This window comes from Sapajus apella, unplaced genomic scaffold (genome assembly GCF_009761245.1).
Source record: "Sapajus apella isolate SASKATOON/1434 unplaced genomic scaffold, GSC_monkey_1.0 scaffold24, whole genome shotgun sequence".
In the NCBI taxonomy this organism is placed as follows: Eukaryota; Metazoa; Chordata; class Mammalia; order Primates; family Cebidae; genus Sapajus; species Sapajus apella.
Genome location: NW_022436964.1, coordinates 6,909,716 through 6,937,699, shown reverse-complemented (window position 1 = coordinate 6,937,699; position 27,984 = coordinate 6,909,716). Strand labels below are relative to the sequence as shown.

The window sequence follows — 27,984 nt, the reverse complement described above, 5'->3', positions numbered from 1 at the left end:
CAGGCTAGGCAAGCTGTTGTCTCTACAAAAATTTAAAACATAACAACAACAACAACAAAAAAAACTTAGCCAGGCCTAGTGGTTTGTGCATGTAGTCCCAGCCACTCAGGAGACTGAGATGGGAGGATCGCTTGAGCCTGGGAGTTCAAGGCTGCAGTGAGCTGTGATCATGCCACCACTGCTCTCTCGACTGGGCAACAGAGTGAGACCCTAACTCAAGAAAAAGAAAAAGAAAAAACTTCCAGGGTCATATTTATTTGTAAACCATTCCAGAGGTTAGAAAAGAGATGTAAAGTTCTCTAATTCATTCCATATGGTTAGCATAATCCTTATAGCAAACTGCACAAATAAAGCACAGGGAAAACTGAACCAAATTCAATTAATGTAGGTGCAAAAATCCAAAATAAAACTAGCACTTTGCATTCAGCAGTGTAGTAAAAGATACATCATTTTCAAGTAAGATTTATATGAAAACATGCAAGATTGAGTCGAGAGTAACTCACTGTAGCTCACTAAATTAACAGATTAAAGAATTATACAGTCATCTTCACAAGCTGAAAGAGCATGTGATAAATTCCACATCCTCTGGTACTCTTAACAGTCTTGAAATAGAAAGAAACTTCCTTAGCTTAGCTTCTTGGCTTGATTAAATATACCTCACAGAAATCTACAGGAAACAAACTTGGTGAAAAGTTTTTGCTAAGACGAAAACGGTACTAAAAGGTATGCATTTTGGGAAATGGGACAAGGCTGTCACTGTTTGTAAATATGGGGTTTTTTTTTGGACAGAAAATTCCCCATGATGATCTACTGAGATGCTCTTACAGCTAATAAAGCCTAGTAAGGAGGCTGTGCACAGCACCAACACACTGGGATGAAAAGTGTTTGTGTACACCAGCATAGCCAATTAGAAAATATATGAGGCAGTAGACTCGCATCCACAATAGCTGCAAGAAGTATTATCTAGAAATAAGATTAACAAGACAAATGTAAGGCCTATATGGATAAAATGATAAATCTATGCTAGGGTGTATAAAAGAAACACAAAAATAGAGGCATGCCATTTATAAGACCCAACATAATAAATATATCAGTTGTACCAAATTAATTTATAAATTCAAAGCAATTTCATATAACCACAGCAAAACTTTTTAAATGGATGTAATAACATGATTATAACATTCATCTGAAAGACAACAGGCATAAAGCAATTTTGATTAGATCTCAAAGCCATCCATGGAGCTAGAGTAAATGTGCTGTTCACACAGGAATAATCAATCACTTACAGGTATGAAACTGAGAACCCAGGAACAGAGCAATTATATATATATATATATAATGGCATCACAAGTTGGTAGAAAAGGGTTTGAACTATTCAGTAAATGATATTGAGGTTATTTACTGCTTGTTCTTATATCATGGATGAAAAAAATGAATTAAACATGGAAATATAAAAGTAACTAGAAGAAAATACTGGAAAAAAATGTAATAAATATAGTGTAAGAAAGGCATTCCCAACCAACACACAAAACCCAGAAGCCATGAAAGAAAAAAAAAGTGATAGATTTGATCACATTTTTAAAAAGTAAAACCTTTTACTTTTTACAAAACTTTGATAAAATTAGATTTTATAAGTAAAAGAATGGGAAAATATATGTAATAAAACAGAAGATTTAAGATACTTAATATAAAGAACACTTACAAACAAAATGAAAATTGGGTAAAGGACATAAAAATATTTTTTAAATAAGAAATACAGATTACAAACATAAAAAATATTCAACTTCGTAAGCAATCAGGAAATTTAAAGTTAAAATGAGATGCTGTTTTTCAATACATTGAAATGGCAGATATTAAAGATTGGTGGTAGTGCTGGAGATAATGTACTCTCAGTCATTTCTGAGAGGAAAAGAGTACTCTCAGTCATTGTAGAAATTGATACAGCCTTCTGGGTGGACAGTTTAACAGTGTTTATCAACACATGAAACGTCTCCAGCCTTTAATGACTAATTGTAGGCATCCAGCCTAAAGAAATATTCACACAAGTGCTTAAAGAGTCAGATACAAGACTATGTGAAGTATTTTTTACATAGTCTTCTGAAGCATAAATGTACAGAAACGCAGAAATGGTTGAATTAATACTATCAATGTCTGACATATAATACTCTGCAGCAGATAAAGACAATAGCTCTCTAGTGTGGACAGAAAATATTTCTAGGACATTGACAGGAAGAACAAGTTGCACAGTACCCACATGCTCCTGTTTACATTTGTATAGTTAAAACCTGTTTACCTGTTCGTAGCACATATGCGTGTGTGCACCCTAGAAAAGAATCTTTGGTTATACATATCAAGCTGTTGACAGTGATTTTGTCTGCTGAAGAAAGAATAAAGGGGGGCTTCTCACATTTTACCTCATTTGATTCTAGGATGTTTGATTGAAAATAAATAAACATGTTTTTATGTAAAACACAATGTTAAAATTCTTTTCATCATAGTAAATGAAAGTGCGTACTCTGTTATCCTTTATGCTCTGTGTCCATTTTTTTCTTCAGCAATTTGTCTGACCTATTTCCTTATCAATCTGAATGAAAATGAGTTTTACTACATAACCTTTTTTCAGAGCTTTGTATTCCTGAAGTGTTGGAATTGCCTACATAGCATAGTCAAAGGTTTTTAACTTAATCACAACGCACAGTAAAAATGAAGTTTTCTGCAAAGTGAAAAGTAGTAGTCCTGGCCCCACCTTCCTTGTGTGCACATGTAATTAATGGAAAATTGCACCAAACAACTCTTATTGTACTTCTAGTGACTCATGCATGTGCTTTCTATTCCATGCCTTTAAAGAAAATTATGTTGGCAACCCACTAAGTATGTTTCGCAATTCACTAATAGGTCATGTCCTACTGTTTGGAAACACTGCCTAGCATTTCAAACATCTGCTCTGTCTACCTCTGACACAACTGCTACTGGTAGAACAACACAAGTCTTTCCCGCATTTGTTTTATTTTATGGCTATAAGGTCATTTCTGCATTTGCAAATTACTCCCAAGACCTACCATCCTTGAGCTCTTTAACTTTCAATAGTCTTATGGTAATTTTCTTCAGACTTCCCTTTTCAGAACCGTTTCATGACACTGAAAACCTGAGTCTTCTTCAAATTGACACTGTACCTGAGAATTTTCAAATATAATTTGATCAAAAAGTTAAAAAACAAGAAGACTTTGCCCTGTGATTGGGGCACTGGGCTGGTACACCTGGCTGCTAACAAAGGCACATGGTGAGTGGTTGGCGCTGAAACGGCTCAGAGAATGCCAGAATTCTCTTAGAGCAGTTTGTACATTTTAAACCACTGTGAATTGGAAAAAAAAAAGGCAACCCTGACAGTTTAGAAATAGATAAGGACCCACTTATAGATTAAATAATAATTAGCTTGTTTCAGAGAGATCAGTGAAAATTAGTTGGCTTATTTAATGTCTTAGAAAGATGGTCCTCAAAGTCCTTCAAATGTGAAGGCAGCTTTTATCTCTTTAAGAAAACAAGAAAACTCCACAAAATCTTAAGAGCTAGATAATCCTAGTTCAGCATCTTAAATGATAAAATTTGAGTAGGGTTTGAAAATACTAAAATCGGTACACCAACTAACCAGGTCTAATTTCTTTATGCCAAAGCCAAACTTTACCTAAATCTTACCTAAGAATCGAGTTCCTTATTATAACCAGATAGGAGACATTTTTGTATATTATTCCAAATCTTGCAAACCTATAAGGAGTAAAAGGTGTTATTATTTTAAAGAAGAAGAAATGAGGTCCACGAGGTATAGATTAACTTGGTTAGGGGGCTTCAAGTAGCACAAGGCAGAAGCAGGATTTGCTGACTTCTAAACCTGTTTTTTCCTTCACCGTGTGGCCTTTGCATCTTTCCTGAACAAATATTGTTCCACAAATATTTACTGTCACCGAGTATAACAAAAGAACAAAGCTATGTATCAGAAAGGCTGCAGCAGTGAGTCACACCCAGGTTCACACTGCTGCTCACGGGAGAGGAAACTGCAGGCTGTTTTTGTGATGTGTGGCTAGAACGGCAAGTGAGGCTAAGAAACATGGAATTCATTTTCTATTCTTTAGGGACACCTAGGCTTATATCACTTTCTACAGTTGCTCTCTTTTCCAATTTAGTTGGTATAACAACTACAAGTTTAAATTGGCTAATGCCTCAAAATGTTTTGTTATAGCTTTCCATTCCATTCATTTTTGTTTTTGTAAAAATTGCTGAGCGCAGTGGCTCACACCTATAATCCCAACACTTTCAGAGACTGAGGCAGGTGGATCATCTGAGGTCAGGAGTTCGAGACCAGCCTAACCAATATGATGAAACCCTGTCTTTACTAAAAATACAAAATTAGCTGGGCGTGCTGGCTCGTGCCTGTAATCCCAGCTACTCGGGTGGCAGAGACAGGAGAATCACTTAAACGCAGGAGGCGGAGGTTGCAGTGAGCTGAGATCATGCCATTGCACTCCAGTCTGGGCAATTCCATCTCCAAATTAAAAAAAAATTAAATATTTAAAATTTTAATTTAAATAACTTTTCCCTGAAATCATTCACCCTACATGTGAAGTCCATAGTGGTTAAGCCCTAGATGTTGAATATAAAAGACAAGATACAGTGTGGTGTTTTCTCTCACTAATAAGAGTAGATTTGTCCTGAGTCTTTTCCTGGGGTTAACATTTTAGACCTTTCACTTTAAAACAGAGCTTCAGGTCTAAAACCATCAATTGCCTGTGATTTTGCCATGCTTTTCAAGTGATTGCTTTCTTCAAGAGGACCATGATGAAACTTTGCACAAATCTGAGTTAAATCATATTCACAGTTTACAAAGATTGTAATCATTTAGGATTTCTCCACGTTTCTCATCAGGAAACCCATGTTTTCTCTACAAACACGATTCTTATCCATCTGGCTATTCCATCTCACCTGTTCTCCATAGAAGGAAAGTCTCATGCCTTTGGCCTTTGTTGGAAAGTCCTTGGCCTCCTATATCTGCCATAGCCCTGCAGGCTGAAGCACCAGTGGGCCTCCTATCAGGAGAAACTCCCAGGGAAATGAGAAGTAACTTCATTTCTCCAAGGACTTCACAGTCCCATGTGGATGAGGCAGGGTGCTTGCTAGAGCTGGGAAAATCTTACCTTAAGAGATGCCTCTTAGAAAGGGGTTTACTTTTAATGGGTTTGAGAAGCAGCAGCTTCAGAGGAGAGCTCCCCCAGCAGGAACACAGGCCTCAGGCAACCCTGGACTTCTGCCACGCTTGGGGAGGGCCCCATGGCAGCAGGACTGACTTCACAAGACTGGATTTCTGCCAGTTAAGTTCACAAGTCATGGACTCAGGCCAGCTGCCCAAGAGAGTGGCATTTTGGAGAGCCTGAAGCCAAGGTTCTTCTGCAGGGGACTGCAGCTGTGCAGGAGCCAGACTCTATCACCATTGCTAAATAAGGCCTCTGGCTGACCCCAAACCAAAAAAAAAAAATTGGAGAGGAAATAATTTTGGGACTTTTAATTTCTTTAGACCTCAATTTTCAAGAAAAATTACATTTTTTTTAGACCTTAATACCTCCCTGAGAATTTAATAATGTGAAGTATTTCATATATTTCAAATCAGGGCATTTTAATATTGCTGGCATTTATTATTTGGAGAAGTTTTATGCCTTCATTTGAGTTCACTGCATAATCTCTAGTGAACTCTATTGAATGTCCTACCTGAGAAAATGTAAGATGGAAAACAGACTGGGGAGTGAATTTCCAGCCTAGGGCATTTATGACCTTCAGTAAATGCAACCAGTGTTCTGTTCTTACCTGTTTCAGAACCTCCAGAGTCCAATCACTGACCTCAGGAGGACTCCTGAAGGAGTCGTGATTGACAGCCAGGATCAGGCTCCCGGGTGAGGCGGAAGGCTCAGGGACACTCAGCTCCCTTGCCCAGGATGAACAGCTGCATCTGGTTATGCTACGTCCTAGGGGTTAAAAAAGCCAAATGAGGCCCGCACCCTGTGGCTCACACTTGGAATCCCAGCACTTTGGGAGGCTTAGGCATGTGGATTGCTTGCATCGAGGAGTTTGAGACCAGCCTAGGCAACATGGCAAGACTCCATCTCTACAAAAAGTTTTAAAATGTGCAGTATACCTATGTAACAAATCTGCACATTCTGCACATGTATCTCGGAACTTAAAGTAAAAACAAATCATCAAAATAATAATAAATAAAAATTAGCCAGGCATGGTAGTGCACGCCTGTAATCCTAGCTACCTGAGAGGCTGAGGTAGGAGAATCGCTTGAACCCGGGAGGTGGAGGCTGCAGTGAACCCCGTGATAGTGCCATTGCCCTCCAGCCTCGGCAACAGAGCAAGACCCTATCTCCAAACAACAACAACTAAGAAAGCCAAACATAAGAAACACTGGGAGGCAAGGGAAAGGGACATTTCCCTCTCTCTTCAGATGTCAGCCTAAGTCATAAAGTCCTCAGATGTTTTGGGGACCAAGCTTTCTTCTTTTCAGACTACCTATAACCTCCCAGGATGAAGGAACGACTCATTCAGGCTGCTGAGGTTGGCAAAAGGCTCATTATGCAGGCTGGCCTTCTCCCTCTGCTTCTCCTTTGGATCTCGCCTGTCCCCAAGTAGCATGCGGTTTTGTCTTTGGTCTTGTTCATTTTCTGTAGTTGATTCACGGGGGCCTTCTCTGCCTCTGTTGCAAGGCGGGGCATAGCAGGCCTGCCACTGCCTTGTAAGTAAATTCCATTTGCTGGGGAAGAGGAATGGGAAGACCAGCCTGCATCTGGCTTCCAGTCATAGTCTCCAACCCACCTTGAAAAGGACTGAAGCTGCTATTACCATCTTTATGGGAGTCTATTATGCTTCTGTGAACAGGTTTCAGTTGGATTCAGAACTTTGGAGGAGAGAAGGATTGTAGTAATTAGTGCCCTAAACACTCAATATGGATCAGCTTCCTTCACATGTCAAGACCCATGACTGTGGCTGGGCATGGTGTCTCGCTCCTATAATCCCAGCACTATGGGAAGCAGAGGCAGGTGGATTGCTTCAGCCCAGTCGTTGGAGACCAGTCTGAGCAACATGGCAAAATCCCATCTCTCCGAAGAATACTAAAATTGGGAAGGTTTGGTGGTACACAGCTGTAGTCCCAGTTACTTGGGAGGTTGAGTTGGGAGGATCACCTGAGCCTGAGGAAGTCAAGGCTGCAGTGAGCTGTGTGTGATTGTGTGATCGCATCACCTTGGGCGACAGAGTGAGACGCTGACAAAAAAAAAAAAAAAAAGAAAAAAGAAAGAAAAACAGAAAGAGAAAGAAACATGACAACTCTAGAGTCCCACCCCCACAGCATAGCTTCTGAGCTTCTGTCACAGGAAAGACCAATTTTCTCAGTTCTAGTTAAAAATCCTGGGGAAGTATCTTACGTCTATTAGGATAGCTACTATTAACAAAACAAAACAGAAAATAAGTGTTGGCAAGGATATGAAGAAATCTGAATCCTTGTGCACTGTTGGTGAGAGTGTGAAATGGTGTAGCCACTATGGGAAAAGTATGAAGGTTCCTCAAAAAAATCAAGGTAAAACAGGGCAGGGAGCAGTGGCTCATTCCTATAATCATAGCACTTTGGTAGGATCACTTGAGGCCAGGAGTTTGAGACCAGCCTGAGTAACAAAGTGTATTTAAACTTTTTTTTTTTTTTGAGACAGAGTCTCGCTCTGTCACCCAGGCTGGAGTGCAATGGCACTATCTCGGCTCACTGCAACCTCCACCTCCCAGGTTTAAGCAATTCTGCTTCAGCCCCTCAAGTAGCTGGGATTACAGGCACGCGCCACCACACCTGGCTAATTTTTGTATTTTTAGTAGAGATGGGGTTTCACCATGTTGGCCAGGCTAGTCTTGAACTCCTGACCTTGTGATCTGCCTGCCTCAGCCTCCTAAAGTGCTCGGATTATAGGTGTGAGCCACCGCGCCTGGCTATTTAAACTTTTTTAAATGCAAAAACTAAAAACCAAAAATAAAATAGAGCTACCATATGATTCAGTAATATCAATTTTGGGTATATATCCAAAAGAATTGAAAGCAGGATCTTGAAGAGATATTTGCACACCCATGTTTACAGCAGCATTATTCACAAGAGCTCAAAGATGTCCACTGATGGATGAATGGATTTTAAAATGTGGCATATACAATACATATGATACAATATTTTCAACCTTTAATAGGAAGGATGTTCTGACACATACTACATGGATGAACCTCGAGGACTACTTATGCTAAGTGAAAGAAGCCAGTCACAAAAAGGCATATCCTATATGATACCACTTATGGGAGGTGCCTAGAGTGGTCAAATTCATAGAGACAGAAAGTAGAACGGTGGTTGCCAGGGGCTGGAGAAAGGAGACATGGAGAGGTGTTTAATGGGCTTCAGCTGTAATGTTTAATGAGTTTCAGCTTTGCAAGATGAAAAAGTTCTTGAGATTGATGGCACAGCAGTATAAATGTGCTCAACACAACTGAACTATACGCTTGGAAAATGTTTAAGTTTGTAAATTTAATGTGAAGTGTTTATTACCACAATTTTTAAAAATCCTGGGGAAGATTTTTGATGACTACCCCCTGGATCAGGAGACCATCCTGATGCAACCAATTGTGGCCAATTAGCAGTGAGCTCAGAACACAGGAGCCCCCATTTGTGTGGAGAGAAGAGCAGTGAACGTCCACTACTGCTGGCCTTCATATAATTTGAAATTAGTGAGATGTGGGGAAGCTCTGGAATCCTGTGGCTGAAAAATATCTGTGACAATGCAGTTCATAAATGGAAATGAAGAGTCATTGAGATTTCTGCAGAAGAAACAATTCTATAGTTTTCTAACAAAAGAAGGGGTGAAATATTTTTTATTTTTGAGTTGTCTTAGTCAGAGAAATACAACTAATAAATCTCAGTGGTTCAATCTGAGATGACAGGACAGGGTGTGCAGGAAAGATGGGCTTTTTGCTAAAGCTTAGATAGATAAAGAATTCTTGCATGGTAAATATTTCTCAAAGAGGTATGGTCTTCTGAGTTCAGCTGTTTGAGGTCATATCAATTCAGAGCAATAAGGATTCAGTGATTTTAAAATAAAAACTTCTTGCTTTTATATTACCTAGAACTTTGGTTTGGGATAAAATGTTAATCATTGACTTTCTGTTGAAACTCGGATTTCTGCTGGGCTAGTAACTCATTCTAAGTAGTCTACCTGTGTGGATGATGAACTAAACTGTGTGGGAGACAGCGTATATCAGCAAAATATCTCAGGCTTCAGATCACTGATGCAAATGGAGATGGAGTCACTGGGCAGAGCTGTGTAAAGGAGGACAGAAGGGGAGGTGCATACAGTGTTTGCCTTCCCAGCCCCCTGTGGTTCTTCTGCAAAGAGAAGAACCCCTTTTATTGTTGAACTGTTTCTACCTCACTTCAGTATTGTGGTTCAGTGGGTGCCAATCTGGTTGCTCTGCTTTCCTGGGTACAGGATGAGTGTGTGACCCAAAGGCATTGAAGCCCTTGAGAGATGATGTTTAACCTAGAAACAGGGGAAGAGAGTCCCTTCTTCTCTCAGCAAAGATGATATAATCACTGGCCATGGTTATAGGCTTGAGGAGAATGCCAGTTCGAGTGCATAAAACATGTGAAGAGAGAAGGAAAGTTAAAAAAGAAAGACACAGGCCAGGCGTGGTGGCTCAAGCCTGTAGTCCCAGCACTTTGGGAGGCCAAGGCAGGCAGATCACCTGAGATCAGGAGTTCAAGACTAGCCTGGCCAACATGGTGAAGCTCCATCTCTATTAAAAATACAGAAATTAGCCGGACACAATGGTGGGCACCTGTAATCCCAGCTCTTTGTAAAATGAGGGGTTAGACAGACAACATTCAAAGGCCATGTGTAGCGCTGATATTCTTTCAGATACCTAAGTGTCAATGTGGTTTATCCTGCTGATCTTCTTTTGGTTTTGACTTCAACTCTGTCTTCAGTTCTTTGTTCATGTCTTGCGTAATTCTTTAACAAGATTTAACTTTTGGTCCTTCCTAAATTGGCTAGAGGAACCAGGACAGGAAAAAAAAATAGCACACCCTATGTCTCCCCAGTTAAACTAAGCACTCAGATATTTGATAAAGAAAATATATCAATTTATGACCACAGTTGGGCATAAAGAAGACAAAAGAAAGAACTGTCAAATGGCCCTCGGCATATTCTGGTCTCCAGGTTTGAGGCGGTTACCAGCTAATGGTTTACCACAAGACGGAAATGGCCAGACGTAGGAGGGAGATGTAGCCAGGGACTGCGTTCGGCTGTTTGAAGAGTAGTTTGAGTTATTATGGAAGATCTGTGGAAAAATTTCCTAAGTCTGATCTTCCTTAAATAACCATTTAAGATACTTTGAACAGACTGAGACTATTGTTCTTAAGCAAAACACACCAGGGTTTCTGTGTTGCTTTCAGAAAATATCTTGTCTATGTTGTGAGAAAGGAGGATAATATGATTTCTTTCGAAAGGACAAGTCCCTCTGAAAAAGTCCTTGCTTATCCCTTGAAAAGGCATATGTGTGTCCAAAATAAGTTAAAGAAGATTGTAAGTGGTTGACCGTCATGAACTTTTAATTTTTGTATTCAGAGACATAACAAAATAGGTCAGAGGATTGCTCAGAGCAGTTGAGCCTTCAGAGGCTTGGCTGGGCTTTTCAGCGAAACCCATGATTGGACACGTGCTGGGGAGTAAACGCCATCAGCTCTGGGGTCCGGGCCTCTTCGGACTATTGAAAAGTCTTACCCGCAGACAGACGATGAGATTTTTATCTGTATCAACACTGTATTTCATAGTGAGTAAAGAAGAAAAATGCCTGTCCTCTAGTTTCTGTCTCTCAGTATGCTGTGATTTCTGTTTTCCTATGATGAAAACAATCAAAAGATGAAATTGCCCGAAGAGAAGAGGCATCCCCAATTTTGGTTAACCCAGAAAGAAATTGGGTCTCACAGTGTCTTCTAAACAAGCAAGACACATAGCTGAGCTGTTCTGGCTCTGAGGTGGGCTCACCTGCCCCAACCTTCTGAACGGGATCTTCTCATCCAAAACTGTTATGTCAGAAATGGAAATTTCTACGGTTTCATATCTTCCTAAGGCCCATGCAGAGGAGTAGGCAGAAAAATTATTGGCTCAAATACTTAATCCTACTAAGTAATACCAAAAAAGAAAAGTGTGCATATCTCTGTGTGTGTATGCACATGGACAGTTACTTCCAGTTTCTTTACATCCTAACCGAAATATGCTTAATATTTGTTATGTTAAATATTCAAGATAAGGACAACGCATATAGTATGGTACCTTTTGTGCAAAAGGGAGGAAGGGAATTCGTATGCTGTATATTTGTATTTGCTTATACTTGCTAAAGAAATTGGGCGTTTACAGGAGGAGCTGGTAAAGCGGCTACTAGTGGAGGTGGGGTGGACCTGGATGGGTGGAGGACAAGGACAGTTTTATTGCACATCTTTTTTTTTTTTTTTTTTAGAAAGAGAGAAAGAAAGAAAGAGAAAGAATAAAAAAAAGAAGAAAAAGATAAAAAAAAAAGAATGAAGGAGAGGAAGAAAGAGGAAGAGGAAGAGGGAGAGAGAACAGGGGTGTTGCTTTATTGCCCGGGGTAGAATGCAGTCTAAAAATGGGTATGCCTTAATTGTGTTTAATAATAGAGACATAAAAAAAAATGAGGGAAGAAAATAATTAACAAGCAGCCAACCAATATTTCATTTAAACCTATAAATAGGTGTGATATGGTACTGATAAGAGTGTATATTTTGTGTATTTAAAGTGGAGAGTTCTATAAATGTTAATTAAGTCTACTTGTTCTGGTTTTGAGTTCAAGTCCTGGATATCGATGTTAACTTTCTGTCTCAGTGATCTATCTAATATTGATGTTGAAGTCTCCCACTATTATTGTGTGGGAGTCCAAGTCTCTTGATAAGTCTTATATATCTGGGTATTCCTGTATTGGGTGCGTATATATTTAGGATCTTTAGCTCTTCTTGTTACATTGATCCTTTTATCATTATGTAATATCCTTCTTTGTTTCTTTTGATCTTTATTGCTTTAACGTCTATTTTATCAGCAAAAATTGCAACTCCTGCTTTCTATTTATTTATTTATTTTTGCTCTCCATTTGGTTGGTAAATTTTTCTCCATCCCTTTGTTTTGAATCTTTGTGTATCCTTGCATGTGAGATGGATCTAGATGTAGCACACCAATGGGTCTTGGCTTTTTTTGCCTGTCTGTGTCTTTGGATTGGGAGATTTAGTCAATTTAAATTTAGAGTTAATAACAATATATGTGAGTTTGATACTGTCATTTAATGTTAGCTGGCTGTTTTGCCCATTAGTTGATGCAAGTTCTTAATTATGTTGATGTTCTTTATTTTTTGGTATTTTTTAGAAAGGCTGACACTGGTTGTTCCTTTCTATTTGTAGTGGTTCTTTCAGAAGCTCTTGTAAAGCAGGCCTGGTGGTGATGAAATCTCTTGAGTGCTTGCTTGTTCACAAAAGATTTTATTTTTCCTTCGCTTATGAAGCTTAGTTTGGCTGGATGTAAAATTCTGGGTTGAAAGTTCTTTTCTTTAAGGATGTTGAATATTGGTCCCCACTCTCTTCTGTCTTGCAGGGTTTCTGCTGAGAGATCTGCTGTGAGTCTGATAGGCTTCCTTTTATGGGTAACCTGACCTTTCTCTCTGGCTGCCCTCAGTATTTTCTCTTTCATTTCAACCCTGGTGAATCTGGCGATTATGTGCCTTGAAGTTGGTCTTCTTGAGGAATATCTTTGTGGTGTTCTCTGTATTACCTGGAGTTGAATATTGTCCTGCCTTGCTAGGTTGGGAAAGTTTTCCTGAGTAATATCCCGAAGCATATTTTCCAGCTTGGATTGATTCTCTTTGTCACATTCAGGTACACCTATCGAACGTAGATTAGGTCTTTTCACATAGTCCCATATTTCTTGGAGACTTTGCTCGTTCTTTTTTATCCTTTTTTCTCTAATCTTGTCTTTTTGTTTTATTTCATTAAGTTGGTCTTCGACGTCTGATATCTTTTCTTCTGCTTGATCAATTCGGCTGTTAAAACTTGTGCATAGTTTGTGAAGTTCTCGTGTTGTGTTTTTCAACTCCATTAATTCACTTATATTCCTCTCTAAATTGTGTGTTATTGTTAACATTTCGTCAAATCTTTTTTCAAAGTTCTTAGTTTCTTTGCATTGGGTTAGAACAAGTTCTTTTAATTCCCAGAAGTTTCTTATCATCCACTTTTTAAAGCCTGCTTCTGCTAATGGAACATAGTCTTTCTCCATCAGGCCTTGTTCTGTTGCTGATGAGGAACTGTAATCCCCCGTAGAGGGAGAAGCGTTCTGATTTTGGGTATTCTCAGCCTTTTTAGGCTGCCTTCTTCCCTTCGTTATAAATTTATCCATCTGTGGTCTTTATAATTACTGTCTTTATAGTTGGGTTTCTGAATAGCCGTCCAACTTGTTGATTCCCGGCGCTAAAATCTGAGCAACCCACTGCACCGGCCAAAACAGCGGCTTTAAGATTGATGGTGCTTTTCTGACTCTGCACCAAGAACCGCCGCACCAAGGCAGTGGCAAAACCGCCTCATCGGCCTCAAGAGTCGCGCTGGCGACCTGTGGGGCCCGTCCGCTGGGAATCTCCTGGTGCGTGAGCAACAAAATTTGATCTGAAAGTGTGGCGTCCTCTCGTTCTCTGCGCTTTCAGTGGGAGCTACAATCCCGAGCTGCTAGTAATCAGCCATCTTGGGTCTCTCTCCTGCACATCTTTTTCATGTTTGATTTTTGAGCCATGTGAATGTCTTACCCATTCAAAATATATACTAAGAACCTAAAGCAAAATTGTCCTTGAGAGCTGGAAACTCCCTTTCTACCTTCCAATTTTCTGTAGTGTTTGTACATTTGAAAGTGATCTCATGTATGTCTACCTTTATAAAGTGTCTGTTCATATCCTTTGCCCACTTTCGAATGGGCTTGTTTGTTTTTTTCTTGTAACTTTGTTTTAGTTCTTTGTAAATTCTGGATATCAGCCCTTTGTCAGATGGGTAAACTGCAAAAATTTTTTCCCATTCTGTTGGTTGCCGATTCACTCTAATGACTGTTTCTTTTGCCGTGCAGAAGCTGTGGAGTTTGATTGGGTCCCATTTGTCTATTTTGGCTTCTGTTGCCAATGCTTTTGGTGTTTTGGTCATGAAGTCCTTGCCTATGCCTATGTCCTGAATGGTTTTGCCTAGATTTTCTTCTAGAGTTTTTATGGTGTTAGGTCTTATGTTTAAGTCTTTAATCCATCTGGAGTTAATTTTAGTGTAAGGTGTCAGGAAGGGGTCCAGTTTCTGCTTTCTGCACATGGCTAGCCAGTTTTCCCAACACCATTTATCAAACAGGGAATCCTTTCCCCATTGCTTGTTTTTTGTCAGGTTTGTCAAAGATCAGATGGTTGTAGATATGTTGTGTTGCCTCCGAGGCCTCTGTTCTGTTCCATTGGTCTATATCTCTGTTTTGGTACCAGTATCATGCTGTTTTGATTACTGTAGCCTTGTAGTATAGTTTGAAGTCCGGTAGTGTGATGCCTCCCGCTTTGTTCTTTTTGCTTAGAATTGACTTGGCTATGCGGGCTCTCTTTTGGTTCCATATGAATTTTAAGGTGGTTTTTTCCAGTTCTGTGAAGAAGGTCATTGGTAGCTTGATGGGGATAGTGTTGAATCTGTAAATTACTTCGGGCAGTATGGCTATTTTCACAATATTGATTCTTCCTAACCGTGAACATGGAATGTTTCTCCATCTGTTTGTGTCCTCTCTTATTTCATTGAGCGGTGGCTTGTAGTTCTCCTACAAGAGGCCCTTCACGTTCCTTGTTAGTTGTATTCCTAGGTATTTTATTCTCTTTGTGGCAATTGTGAATGGCAGTTCATTCTTGATTTGGCTCTCTTTAAGTCTGTTATGAGGCCAAGAAACATATGAAAAAATGCTCATCATCACTGGTCATCAGAGAAATGCAAATCAAAACTACATTGAGATACCATCTCATGCCAGTTAGAATGGCGATCATTAAAAAATCTGGAGACAACAGATGCTGGAGAGGATGTGGAGAAATAGAAACACTTTTACACTGTTGGTGGGAGTGTAAATTAGTTCAACCATTGTGGAAGACAGTGTGGTGATTCCTCAAGGACCTAGAAATAGAAATTCCATTTGACCCAGCAATCCCATTACTGGGTATATATCCAAAGGATTATAAATCGTTCTATTATAAGGACACGTGCACATGAATGTTCACTGCAGCCCTGTTTACAATAGCAGAGACCTGGAACCAACCCAAATGCCCATTGATGATAGACTGGACAGGGAAAATGTGGCACATATACACCATGGAATATTATGCAGCCATAAAAAATGATGTGTTTGTGTCCTTTGTAGGGACGTGGATGAACCTGGAAATCATCATTCTCAGCAAACTGACACAAGAGCAGAAAATCAAACACCGCAAGTTCTCACTCATAGGCGGGTGTTGAACAATGAGAACACATGGACACAGGGAGGGGAGCACTACACACTGGGGTCAGTTGGGGGGAAATAGGGGAGGATCAGTGGGGGGTGGGGAGTTGGGGAGAGATAGCATGGGGAGAAATGCCTGATATAGGTGATGGGGAGGAAGGCAACAAATCACACTGCCACGTGTGTACCTATGCAACAATCTTGCTTGTTCTTCACATGTACCCCAAAACCTATAATGCAATAAAATAAATTAAAAAAAAAAAAAGAAAGTGATCATGTGTCACATTTGCCTCAGGAAACCTTAAAAAGAGAAAAAAACATTATGGAACAACAAATGCTATTAAAATATTTTCCTACATAAAGAGATCTAGAAAAATAAAGGCAAAGTATCAGATGTTTCTTCAGGTACTAAACAGTGTATAAACATGTTAAGTTCAACCAGCAGAGAAGGAGAGAGACTCTTCTGTCCACTGGGTCTTCTACGTAAATACATCTCAAGATTTTTATTGCAAACAAATAGCTTCTCCTCTGAGACATACCCCTAGGATCGTTAGACATTTCCCTATGGCGCTCAGCAATCACAGAAACATCGAAGTCCAGGACAATGGCAACAGCTAACTTGATGTTAAACAGACAATGAGAGGTAAGAATTAGCTGAGCATGAAAACAGGAAATCTACAGAGAAAAATGGAAAACTTTAACCCAGGCTGCTTAAGAGACCTGGATAAAATCTGCGGGTGACAGGATAGGAGGGCATCACCAGCAAAAAGCCACAGGAGCACTCTTTGAGGCCCTTATTTTCTGTTTGGAAAGGATGCAGCATTTTATTGAGGGAGCGGCAGCATCCCCAGGCAGCAGGGCAAGGCAGGGCATGTCACATGCTTGTGCAACAGCTTCCTGGGCTCACACCCTTGACTTCTTAGATCCCACCTGATTGCTCAGGTTCAGCTTGTATTACTCGGAGCTTGCTCTCTTCTGGGATCATTTAAATGACTTTACTAACAGCTTTAAGTCATTTTTAAAACCAAGCAGTGTGCCTAACACAAAGCGTTGTATTCTTTGGAATAGAAATGCGATGATTTGATGTTCTCTCTGTAGTTCAAAGCCCAGAACAGACTCCTGGTAATCCTGGACAAATGCTTGATCTGGGTTTTGGCTTTTCCTTCTGTGAAATGGAAAAATACGTTACCAGTAGGTTCCAGGACATCCATGTCTGAAGCCACAGGTGGAAGAACTGGCCTCACAGCATCACTTTACCTCCTTGCACCATGTTTCTCATCAGAAAGTAAAGGAGTTGCCCTAAATTCCTGAGACTTTTTGAGGTGAATTGGATAATTCGATCACAAACACCCCAAAATATGTAAGACACGTTGAAATACTATTTTGATACGTGAAAATGAGCCTGTGTTGTCTGAAAGAGAGTGGGTGCTCTGGATGTTATTTGTCATAAGCACACATGGTGATTTTCTTCAGTCTCTAACCGTACGGTTTAGAATGCTTGCAGAGTTTCTTTTGGCTCCTAAATTCCACATGGTCAGTATATCTGATTAGGATCCATTAATCATCTTCAGCTGTCCAAGGAAGTTTATGCATGTTTAGAGACTTGAGACACTGGAGCCAGCCTGGGGACACCAAGTCATTCTATGTTACCTAAGAGCTCCATTTTGGCGATGAAAGTATGCTAGGATATACAGAATCAGCATAAATGTGATTACTTTAAAAGTTATTTCATCTCATTCCTCAGTTCTGCAAGCATCCACCCAAATCTTCGGGCACTCATCTGGGAATGGCTTTGTACTGATTTACAGGGCAATGTAATTTTTCCTCCCCACTGCCTTAGGACAATGCTGGGAGAGACTGGCTCTCAGAATGCATGGGTAGATGATTCTAAATGACATTCCAAGATTCCTTCCAGTTCTGTGAGTTTGAGAAACAAACATATGCTACCCCGTGGGCCTGGCTCTCTAACAACCTCTTCTCCCTCCACAAAATACATCCCTTCAACAATCTGCAACTTGCCACAGCCTGCCATGAACTTTGAGTGGTTGCAAATTCGGAGAAGTGTGACTGGATCCAGTGCAAGATGAATAGAGGTGAATTATTTGGTGTATTTGTCCGTTCTCACACTCCTGAGAACTACCTGAGACTGGGTAATATATGAAGAAAATATATATATATTTTTGAGACAAAGTCTTGCTTCATCGCCCAGGCTGAAGTGCAGTGGTGTGATCTCAGCTCACTGCAACCTCTGCCTCCTGGGTTCAAGCAATTCTCCTGTCTCAGCCTCCCAAGTAGCTGGGATTACAGGGGCATGCCACCATGCCTGGCTAATTTTTGTATTTTTTCAGTAGAAATGGGGTTTCACCATGTTGGCCAGGTTGGTCTCGAACTCCTGACTTTGTGATCTGCCCACCTCGGCCTCCCAAAGTGTTGAGATTACAGGCATGAGCCACCTGGCCAGAACAGAGTTTTAACTGATGCAAAGTTACGTGGGCTGTACAGGAAGCATGGCTGGGAGGCCTCAGAAAACTTAAAATCATGGCAGAAGGCAAGGGGAAAACAAGTTTGTCTTAATATGGCAGAGGAGGGAATGGGGGGAAGTGCCACACACTTTTAAACCATCAGATATTGTGAGAACTGACTCACTAGCACGAAAATGGCATGGGGGAAAGCTGTCCCTGTGATCCAGTCACCTCCCACCAGGCCCCTCACTCAACACCGGGAATTACAAATCAGCATGAGATTCAGGTAGGGACACAGAGCCAAACCATATCATTTGGTAAGCTCCCACATGCAGCATCACTCAGCACTGAAGACACTGACCTAGAATCCTAATTGCATGGCGACGTGTTAGGACTCGATGAGACTTTCAGCCTGGGCAGAAATGACTTGTGGGAGGATGGGCCTGGGGAACCACAGGCTCTCATAGGGTGCAGAGTGGCATCCAGGATTTTCAGGGATTTTTGGTGGTCTTATGCCTATCCTCACCTCACTCTTTTAGAATTATCAACCCAGCAACAGACTGTTAGCATTTTCATTAATTTCCTTCTTCCTGCCCTGTACATTCACTTGAGAAATATTTATGAAGCACCTAATATGCTTGATGCAGGGGATACATGGGTGAAAAAGGCAGGTGCAGTCTCAGCTTCTCTGGGAAGTTACATTCTAGTGTGGAAATGGACAATAAACAAGTGCCATTGCAGACGCTAGTGAGTTTCCAGAGAAACAGGCAAGGGCTGAGTCAAGACATGACCAAGGACCAGGCTAAGTATGGTCTTGTGGGCCCATTAGCAGTCTGATGTTTTTTTTTTTTTTTTTTTTTTTTTAGACAGAGTTTCTGTCTTGTTGCCCAGGGTGAAATCCAATGGCACAATCTTGGCTCACCACAACCTCTGCCTCCTGGGTTCAAGTGATTCTCCTGCCTCAGCCTCCTGAGTAGCTGGGATTACAGGCATGCGCCACCACGCTCGGCAATTTTGTATTTTTTTTTTGAGACGGAGTTTCACTCTTGTTACCCAGGCTGGAGTGCAATGGCACGATCTCGGCTCACCACAACCTCCGTCTCCTGGGTTCAGGCAATTCTCCTGCCTCAGCCTCCTGAGTAGCTGGGATTACAGGCATGCGCCACCATGCCCAGCTAATTTTTTGTATTTTTAGTAGAGACGGGGTTTCACCGTGTTGACCAGGATGGTCTCAATCTCTTGACCTCGTGATCCACCCGCCTCGGCCTCCCAAAGTGCTGGGATTACAGGTTTGAGCCACCGCGCCAGGCCCAATTTTGTATTTTTAGTAGACATGGGGTTTCTCTATGTTGGTCAGGCTGGTCTCGAACTCCCTACCTCAGGTTGATCTGCTCACCTCGGCCTCCCAAAATGCTGGGATTACAGGCATGAGCCACTGTGCCCAACCCTGATGGTTGTTATAAATGTAACGGGGAGCTGTTAGAGGGCTTTGAGCAGGGGAGCTACATGATCTACCTTACGTACGTTTTCAAAAGTTGACTGTGACTGCAGTTTTGCAGTTTTTGACTGTGGCTGCTTTACTAAGGTGGTAAAGTCAAGGCAAGGAGTCCAGGCCCAAGAGTCTGGAAGAGATCGTGGGAGCTTGGATGAGGCAGGCAGCATGGAGACAGAAGTCGATGGAGCGGAGAAAGGTTGTGAAGCAGAACAGATTGAATTTGAGGCTGAGAAGGAAATATGAAACCTCCTTTGAAACTTTGTTGAAAGGGGTGCAGGATAATGAATAATACTAAGCAGTTTTCTGTCCCTAGGGGTGAAGACATCAACTTTGGAACAGACCTTTCTTTGTTTTAGGAAAATTATCACAATAGGTATAGTACGTGTCACTTCATTTTTTCATTCAACAAATCTTCACTGTGAGCTGGGCTACACACTGTTCTTGGTATATCAGCAAAACAAGCAGAAAAGAAGCATAGAACTTGCATTCTGCCAGACAGACAATACATGCAAAAATGAACCAATTATACAGCATATTAGGGGGCGATTCCTGCTTTGGGAAAAAGAGAAATGTTAATAGGATAAGAGAAATCAGAGCACCAGATGTGGATGGGGAGAGGTTGTGGTGTGAAGCAGACACGAAAGGCGCATTCAGTGGATGACACCCGTAAAATAGAAAACCATTCCATGTAAACATACCAAATACCAGAAGCTCCAGGAGAGCAAGGGCCATGCTGCTTTCTTCATTCTGTACAGTAAGAATGCAATAGTCATGCACCACATAATGAACCACACATTTGGTGGTCCCATAAGATTATAAAACTCTATTTTTACTGTACCTTTCCTAGGCTCTCTATGTTTAGATTCACAAACATCATTCCATACAACCTGCAATATTCAGTACAGTAACATGCTGTGAAGGCTTGCAGCCTAGGAGCAATAGGCTGTATCATATAGCCTAGGTGTGTGCAGGCCATCTAGGTTTGTGTAAGTGCACTCTATGATGTTCACACAACTATGAAATCGCCCAAGGATACATTTCTCAAAACGTATCCGTTTCGGTAAGCGATACATGTCAGTATTTGCTGAATGAATGGATCTGAATGCATTTGTTGATGTTTTGGTTTGGGACTATAAATTGTTTTCTGAGTTTGAGTAGAATTTGTGAGTCCAAGGACGTAGGATTTAAAAAATTGTTTTTGGGGCTGGGTGTGGTGGCTCACGCCTGTAATCCCAGCACTTTGGGAGGCCAAGGCAGGAGGATCACAAGCTCAGGAGATTGAGACCATCCTGACTAACTTGGTGAAACCCCGTCTCTACTAAAAATACAGAAAATTAGCTGGGTGTGGTGGTGCACGCCTGCAGTCCCAGCTACTAGAGAGGCTGAGGCAGGAGAATCTCTTGAACCCAGGAGGCGGAGGTTGCAGTGAGCCAAGATAGCGCCACTGTACTCCAAGCTGGGCAACAGAGCAAGACTCCATCTCAAAAAAAAAAAAAAGTGGTTTTGGAGATAGTTAATTGTTGTGCTGATGGGAAGTGGCTTTTTCTTTTATTTCGATATTTCATACGAGGTGTATTCCTATGTCATTAAGAAGTCTTCACACACCCTGCTTGGATATGCCTCAGATGCGCACACCATAACATGCAGAGCCAGTCCTCCCTCCCCTCCAGCTCCGTCTGCTCCAGCCAGCTGCTCCCCTTGCCCCTCCCCAGTTCATTTTTATGGATACAGAAATGCCTCTCAACCCTGGCAGCTTTGAATTCTTGTTATTTTTAGTTAATCTTTGCTGCCTTTCTATACAAAACATAAGCCAAACAATACAATTAAATGACAGTCCCTGCTTATCTCTGAGGCAGTGCGGGTTCTTTGGAGCAGGCACTCAGCATGAGAAAAAGAGGAAGAAGACTTTTCACATCCTGAACCAGCTTCCGCCCCGGCATCTCTGGATTTGCTCTATCTCTGTGCTTTGCCTTAGTATTTCCTCTGGCTTCATAAAGAAAAGGAAAGAACAAAACAACCCACAGATTATTAACCCTACAAAAGTCATTCCCAAATGGCTGTCTGAAATAGGTACGTGTTGACTTTGTACAGGTGGTGAAACGAGTGCTCTGTGGCTGGTTTTCAGGCTTCCACTTGGAACCCTTCTACGAGGCAGCCCTCATGAAGAGTGCTGATCCCAAAAATGCACACTCCTATGAGCAGAGCCAGCGGGGCTGGGGATGGAGAATACCAGTGTGTAAACATGCTACAGAGATGGTGCCAGGAGTTGTGTTCCCATCTTAAAAAAAAAAAAAAGGGTAAAATAAATTCTGGTGGGTTTTCCACTTTGGAATGTTTTTAGGATGTAAGAGGTAGAAGCAGCGTGCCTCCTTTATATAATTTTTTTCACTAGTCCATAGAGAGCATGTCTGTTAAAACCTCTTTAGGGACTTCACTTGTGCAAAGCTTGTGGATCTTTTAAAGATCTATGCTGATCTTTAAAAATAAAGCAAAATGACACAGACAGGCAAAAAAAAGCCAAGACCTATTGGTATGCTACATCCTGATCCATCTCACATGCAACGATATACAAAGACTCAAAACAAAGGGATGGAGAAAAATTTACCAACCAAATGGAGAGCAAAAATAAATAAATAGAAAGCAGGAGTTACAATTTTTGCTGATAAAATAGACTTCAAAGCAACAAAGATCAAAAGAAGCAAAGAAGGATATTACATAAAGATAGAAGGATCAATGTAACAAGAAGAGCTAAAGATCCTAAATATATATGCACCCAACACAGAAATACCCAGATATATAAGACTTATAAAGAGACTTGGACTCCCACACAATAATAGTGGGAGACTTCAACATCAATATTAGATAGATCAATGAGACAGAACGTTAACATCGATATTTAGGACTTGAACTCAGATCCGGAACAAGTAGACTTAATTAACATTCATAGAACTCTCCACTTTAAATACACAAAATATACACTCTTATCAGTACTACATCACACATATTTACAGGTTTAAATGAAATATTGGTTGGCTGCTTGTTAATTATTTTCTTCCCTCATTTTTTTTTATGTCTCTATTATTACACACAATTACAGGCATACCCATTTTTAGACTACATTCTAGCCCAGGCAATAAAGCAACACCCCTGTTCTCTCTCCCTCTTCCTCTTCCTCTTTCTTCCTTTCCTTTATTCTTTTTTTTTTTTTGAGACAGAGTTTCACTCTTGTTACCCAGGCTAGAGTGCAATGGCGCGATCTCGGCTCACCACAGCCTCCGCCTCCCGGGTTCAGGCAATTCTCCTGCCTCAGCCTCCTGAGTAGCTGGGATTACAGGCATGCACCACCATGCCCAGCTAATGTTTTGTATTTTTAGTAGAGACGGGGTTTCACCATGTTGACCAGGATGGTCTCGATCTCTTGACCTTGTGATCCACCCGCCTTGGCCTCCCAAAGTGCTGGGATTACAGGCGTGAGCCACCGCGCCCGGCCTTTTTTCTTTTTTTTTATTCTTTTTCTTTCTTTCTCTCTTTCTTCCTCTAAAAAAATAAATTAATTAATTAATTAAGCAAAATGATGCCAGGTGCGGTGGCTTATTCCTGTAATCCCAGGACTTTATTGGGCCAAGTCGGGAGGATCACTTGACGGCAGGAATTTGAGACCACCCCGGGCAACATAGTGAGACCCCTATCTCTACAAAAAAAAATATGAAGCACAATAGATAAACCTTGAAGACATTATGTTAAGTGAAATAAACCAGTCACACAAAAGGGCAAATTCTGTATAATTCTGCTTAGAGAAAGTACTGAGATTGGTCAAATTAATGGAGACAGGAAGTAGAAGGGTGGTTGCTGGAGCTGGGGACTGGAGGGAGTTATCTTTTAATGTGTACAGAGTTTCAGTGTGGGAAGATGAAAAGGTCTGGCTGTGGATGGTGGTGACGAGTGCACAAAAATGTGACTGTACTTACTGCCACTTAACTGTACACTTGAAAATGGTAAATTTTATGTTATGCATATTTTGTCACAATAAAAAAATGAAGCAAAGTAAGGTAAGGACATAAATTGAGGTAAAGAGAGTAGAATGGATATCTTCTATTTGTTGGGGTCAGAATAAAGGAAGTAATAGAATTTTGACTTTTGGCTTCTTTTTGCTACATAAACTATGATTACTGCCTCTCTCCCACTTTTGTTGTTGTTGTTTGTTTGTTTTTGAGACAGGGTCTTGCTCTGTCACCCAGGCTGGACTGCAGTGGCGCAATCTCGGCTCACGGCAACCTCTGCCTCCTGGGATCAATCATTCTGTATGATTCTGCTTACGGGAGGTACTTAGAGTGGTCAGGTTCATAGAGAGGGGAAGTAGAAAGGTGCTTGCTGGAGCTGGGGTCAGCAATTCTCCTCCCTCAGCCTCCTGAGAAGCTGGGACTACAGGTGCGAGACACCATGCAAGGCTAATTTTTAATTTAATTTTTTTTTTTTTTTTTTTTTTTTAGTAGAGACGGTGTTTCACCATGTTGGTCAGGCTGGTCTCGAACTCCAGACCTCAAGTGATCCGCCTGCCTTGACCTCCCAAAGTGCTCGGATTATAGGCGTCAGCCACCTCACACAGCTTCCTTTCCTCACTTTCTCTGGGAACAATGATAAGGGAAAAGGAACTTTAGCTCCAACTACAAAAACGGCAGCAGAAAGAATCTTGTCTCATTCCAAATAGATTTTCTCCCCTGCTCAAGTTGCCTTCTTCTCTTTTCAACCCGTCTAAACAGGATGGCCGGATCTGATTGGGAATCGCGGCAGCACCTGGCATCTTTCACATATTTCGTGCTCAATGAATAACACTTGTGAAAATTGAATTTCTGCCTTTTTACAAAATACGTATTTCATAAAGAAGCTTCTTCGTACCTTCTAAATGAGAATCTACTAAGAGGGGAGGATCCCTCCTGAAATGCAGGGGTTCATCTGGGCTGTCTTTATAGACCAGTGCAAAATAGGCAAGAAGGATTGAGATTAAATTATATTTCCCCCTTTGCTGCCCCTTTATTCAGGCACTTAGCTGAGAGTGTTCCCCGTTGAACTGGAGGACATCTGGGGGCAGAACATTATAAACAGTCCTTTGGAGAGCTTGTTACCTGTATGCTCAATCAGCCCTCAGATAAGCTGGAGTTTGCCCCTCAGAATATTTATTTGTACAGTGTTTTGCTGAAATTCACATTTATAGATGTTTAAAAATAAGGAGATACCACATAAAAATCTGGGTTTCTGGCTTTTCTTTCAAAACGTGAAGATAGCTTAAGCAACTTCATTTGCCTACTTGGCAACAACCAGCGGGATCTGAACCACAGCTGTTGCATTTAGGATGGCGTATTAATTAGGATAATGTGAGCTGCTGTAACAAATAGCCTCTCATATTTCAGTGACATAGCATAAAAGAAGTTGATTTCTCACTTACATATGACAAGTCTGGTGCAGGTGATTCAGGGACCTAGGGCTCCCTCTTTGCTCTGTCTCCACTGTCCCTAGGGGTGGGGGAGTTTTTTGTTTTCAACTTGTGGAATAGGAAAAAGAAAGTGGAGAAACACATCCATTTCTCAACCGTCCTAGCCTGAAAGTGACACACATGACTTGGCCCACATTCCACTGGGGGACCCAGTCATGTGGCTCACCTAGATGCAAGGGGAGCTGGGAAACATGAAGCCAGTCTGGGAGCCACTTCCTGCCATCAACCCTATCCCATGGATGGGGGATCACAAATGTGCAGTGGCCGTGTGCACGTCTGCCACAAATGGACAAATGAAATCAATTTGCCACCATTCCCACTACTTGTTTCATATCCCTGAGTCGCCCCTGGAGGCATTTGAGTTTCTGGCTGTGATTTAAGGTGTTTGTGGACACAGTGTGAGGAATAAACATGGAAAAGATAGATCTTCCCTAGACTAAAAAGGAGATTGTCCCCGGGCGGAAGGAAGACAGAGATTGGTGGTCCCAAGGCTCAGGGTATGTTTGACTTGTGTCCCTGAAATATCGTCTTGGAAACTGCAGGACCCCAGGGAGGAAATGCTGCAGGGAATGTCTTAGCAGATGAGACAATAGCCACCACTGCCCCACCCCAAATTCCTGTGCCCCTTAGTGGGACACAGAAGTAGTAGGGAGCTCATCAACCTGGGCAGTGGAAACAACTCAGCCATACTTTTTGGGACACTCCTCCAGGCGTTTACTGTTTCAATCCCCCTTTTTGATCAATGCAAGGAGCGCATGAGATTGCCCCAAACTCATGCATGCATGAGTTTCTGGGCTGAGATTCACATTCTTTCTTCGATGTTGTAGTTTTCTTAATGAAGTTGCTGAGGAACGCCTTGTTCATTTTGCCTTTTTCTGAAAACTTTGTCCTTCAACTCCCAAATCCAGAGCAGTGCCTCTGCACTCAACCCCATACTCCCCACATTCTCATCAGGGAAAGCAAACAAAAGCCAAAGCCCTGTCCAATTACAAGTCTTTTCTGAACGAGGTAGTTGCACTGTGTATACTCCTAGTGCATCAATTTTACTGAGAGTGGAAAAATATTTTTACATTAAAAGAAACTAGGTTAAATGATAGCATAAAATACATAATTCACAGTTTTAAAATGATGAAATTCCAGACTTCAAAGGAAATTCTTTCTTGAAGGGTTGGGGGGAGGGCTTTCTGTTTTAGAACCCCATGCGGGTGTTCCCTGGGGTTCTTTTGAGGACACTTTTGTGGAAAAGTTTGAGCAGCTCTGGCCCTGCGCCTGGCCTGGCTCGGGGCCACCTTTCTCTGGTTTGGGCTGCAGCGCCCTATGGGTATCGCGTACTTATTAATATCTCCTCACGTTTCTAAACTCACAGCTTGTCAGTGCGGGCGCAACCTGAGAGCTGCCGCAGGGTTCCAGCTCACTCGTTCCACAAAGGAGGAAATGGAGAATCAGCGACTTTAAAGGCCTTGGCTGGCTGGCATCCATCCTTCCCAGGCCATCGCTCCCCGCTGCGTCCTTGGCCACCTCCGCTCTTTCATCCTGCACGTGCAAATACAAAGAACCGTATCCACCCACCCCCCGCCCTTCATCCTGCGCTTCCATCTTGGGCGGGGGTCCTCCCTCTCCACTGGGGTATCCGACGCCCGTGGGGATGCTTAGAAAAGTTTTGTAGATTAACGACTGCTGGTTCTGGAACAAATGCATCTTAGCCCAAACAGGGGGCTGGTGGTGAGAGGTGGGTGGATGGGGGCGACAAAGCTGGTCGGCAGCTGCCCTTTCGGCCAAGAGAGAGGAGCTGGGGTTGGAGGGCTAGAACCGGTCTGATGGAGGGCTCACTGGGCGAAGGCAGGTTGGCAGGGGCAGCCTCTTCCCGCCGCCGACGATCCTCGGGCAGGCGCCCAGCGGATCCGGCTGGCTGGCGCAATCTCGCGCGCTCCTTGCATTGATCAAAAAGGGGGGTTGAAACAGTAAACGCGAGGAGGAGCAACTGCTCCGACTCGGCTCGGAAGCGCGACCAATGGGGTTGCGAGCTCCTTCGCGCGAACCAATCAGCGCAGGGCCAGAGACAGCGCGGGCCAATGGGCCGCCTACTCGGCGCTGGAACACGGCAGGGGCTCAGAGCCGGCTTCAGACTCGTAGCGCGGCTGCAGGGAACGCTTGTAGTTCAGGCGTTCAGTCCTCCTTTGCTGACTCGCCGCCCTCGCCGCCGCACCATGGACGCCCCGAGGCAGGTTGTCAACTTCGGACCTGGTCCCGCCAAGCTGCCACACTCAGTAAGTCCCCGCGAGCGCTCGCCGGGAGTGAGGTTCAAGCGGGAGCACGCGCGTGGCATCCCTGCGTGTGGCACTCGGATTCCCGCTCCCCGCCTTGAGTCTCCCAGGCACTTTGCACCGGCGTGCACGGTGAGATCAGCAGCTCTAGCAAGCGGGCTTCGGGAAGAATGCAGTTGGAGAGGAAACTCGGCGAGGCGTGCCCATGCAGCTGCCCCGGCGCTGCCTGCTGGTGCGAGGCAGTGCACGACTCAGTTGGCCGGGGCCTGCTGTCCCGCCGGTGCGGCGCACCTGCAGACTCCCGGGCTGTGCCATCTCCTAGGCGGGGCCGGGCCGCCCGGGGGCTGAGGTGGGGCGGAAAAAAAAGAGCTCTGGTCTCTGCGTTCGCCTCGCGCAACTGTGCAGCGAGCCCGGGCAGTGTGGAGCGGATGCATGAATGGACACAGTGTGAATGAGTGGTGAATGGGAATGAACCGATGACAGGTTTTGCATAGTGCAGTGGGTCACGTGAGCTGAGATTGCAAATCCCTCTCACGTGAGAGGGATTGCAAACTTAAAAGGTCCGCGTGTGGGTGACCCCCGACCCCTACACCATTGTTTGCTTTAGCAGCACTTGTGAACACTGCTTTTCAGAAATGTTAATTTGAAAACCTTCAGTCCAACTTTC

At 42.4% G+C, this 27,984-nt stretch overlaps 1 protein-coding gene and 1 long non-coding RNA gene across 2 annotated transcripts in view; both read left to right on the top strand.

Moving 5' to 3' along the window:
* Positions 1–132: 132 nt before the first annotated feature.
* Positions 133–19,781, top strand: LOC116559779. Its single transcript, XR_004272617.1, has 3 exons — positions 133–881; positions 6,085–6,088; positions 19,771–19,781. It is a non-coding gene; the product is annotated as an uncharacterized LOC116559779 (long non-coding RNA).
* A 7,150-nt stretch (positions 19,782–26,931) lies between these two features.
* Positions 26,932–27,984, top strand: part of PSAT1 (phosphoserine aminotransferase 1) — a 33,381-nt gene continuing 32,328 nt past the window's right edge. The window contains exon 1 of the mRNA XM_032290873.1: positions 26,932–27,320. Within this exon, the coding sequence (XP_032146764.1) occupies positions 27,126–27,320 (195 nt within the window). The 5' untranslated portion in view covers positions 26,932–27,125. The remainder of the gene's footprint in view (positions 27,321–27,984) is intronic.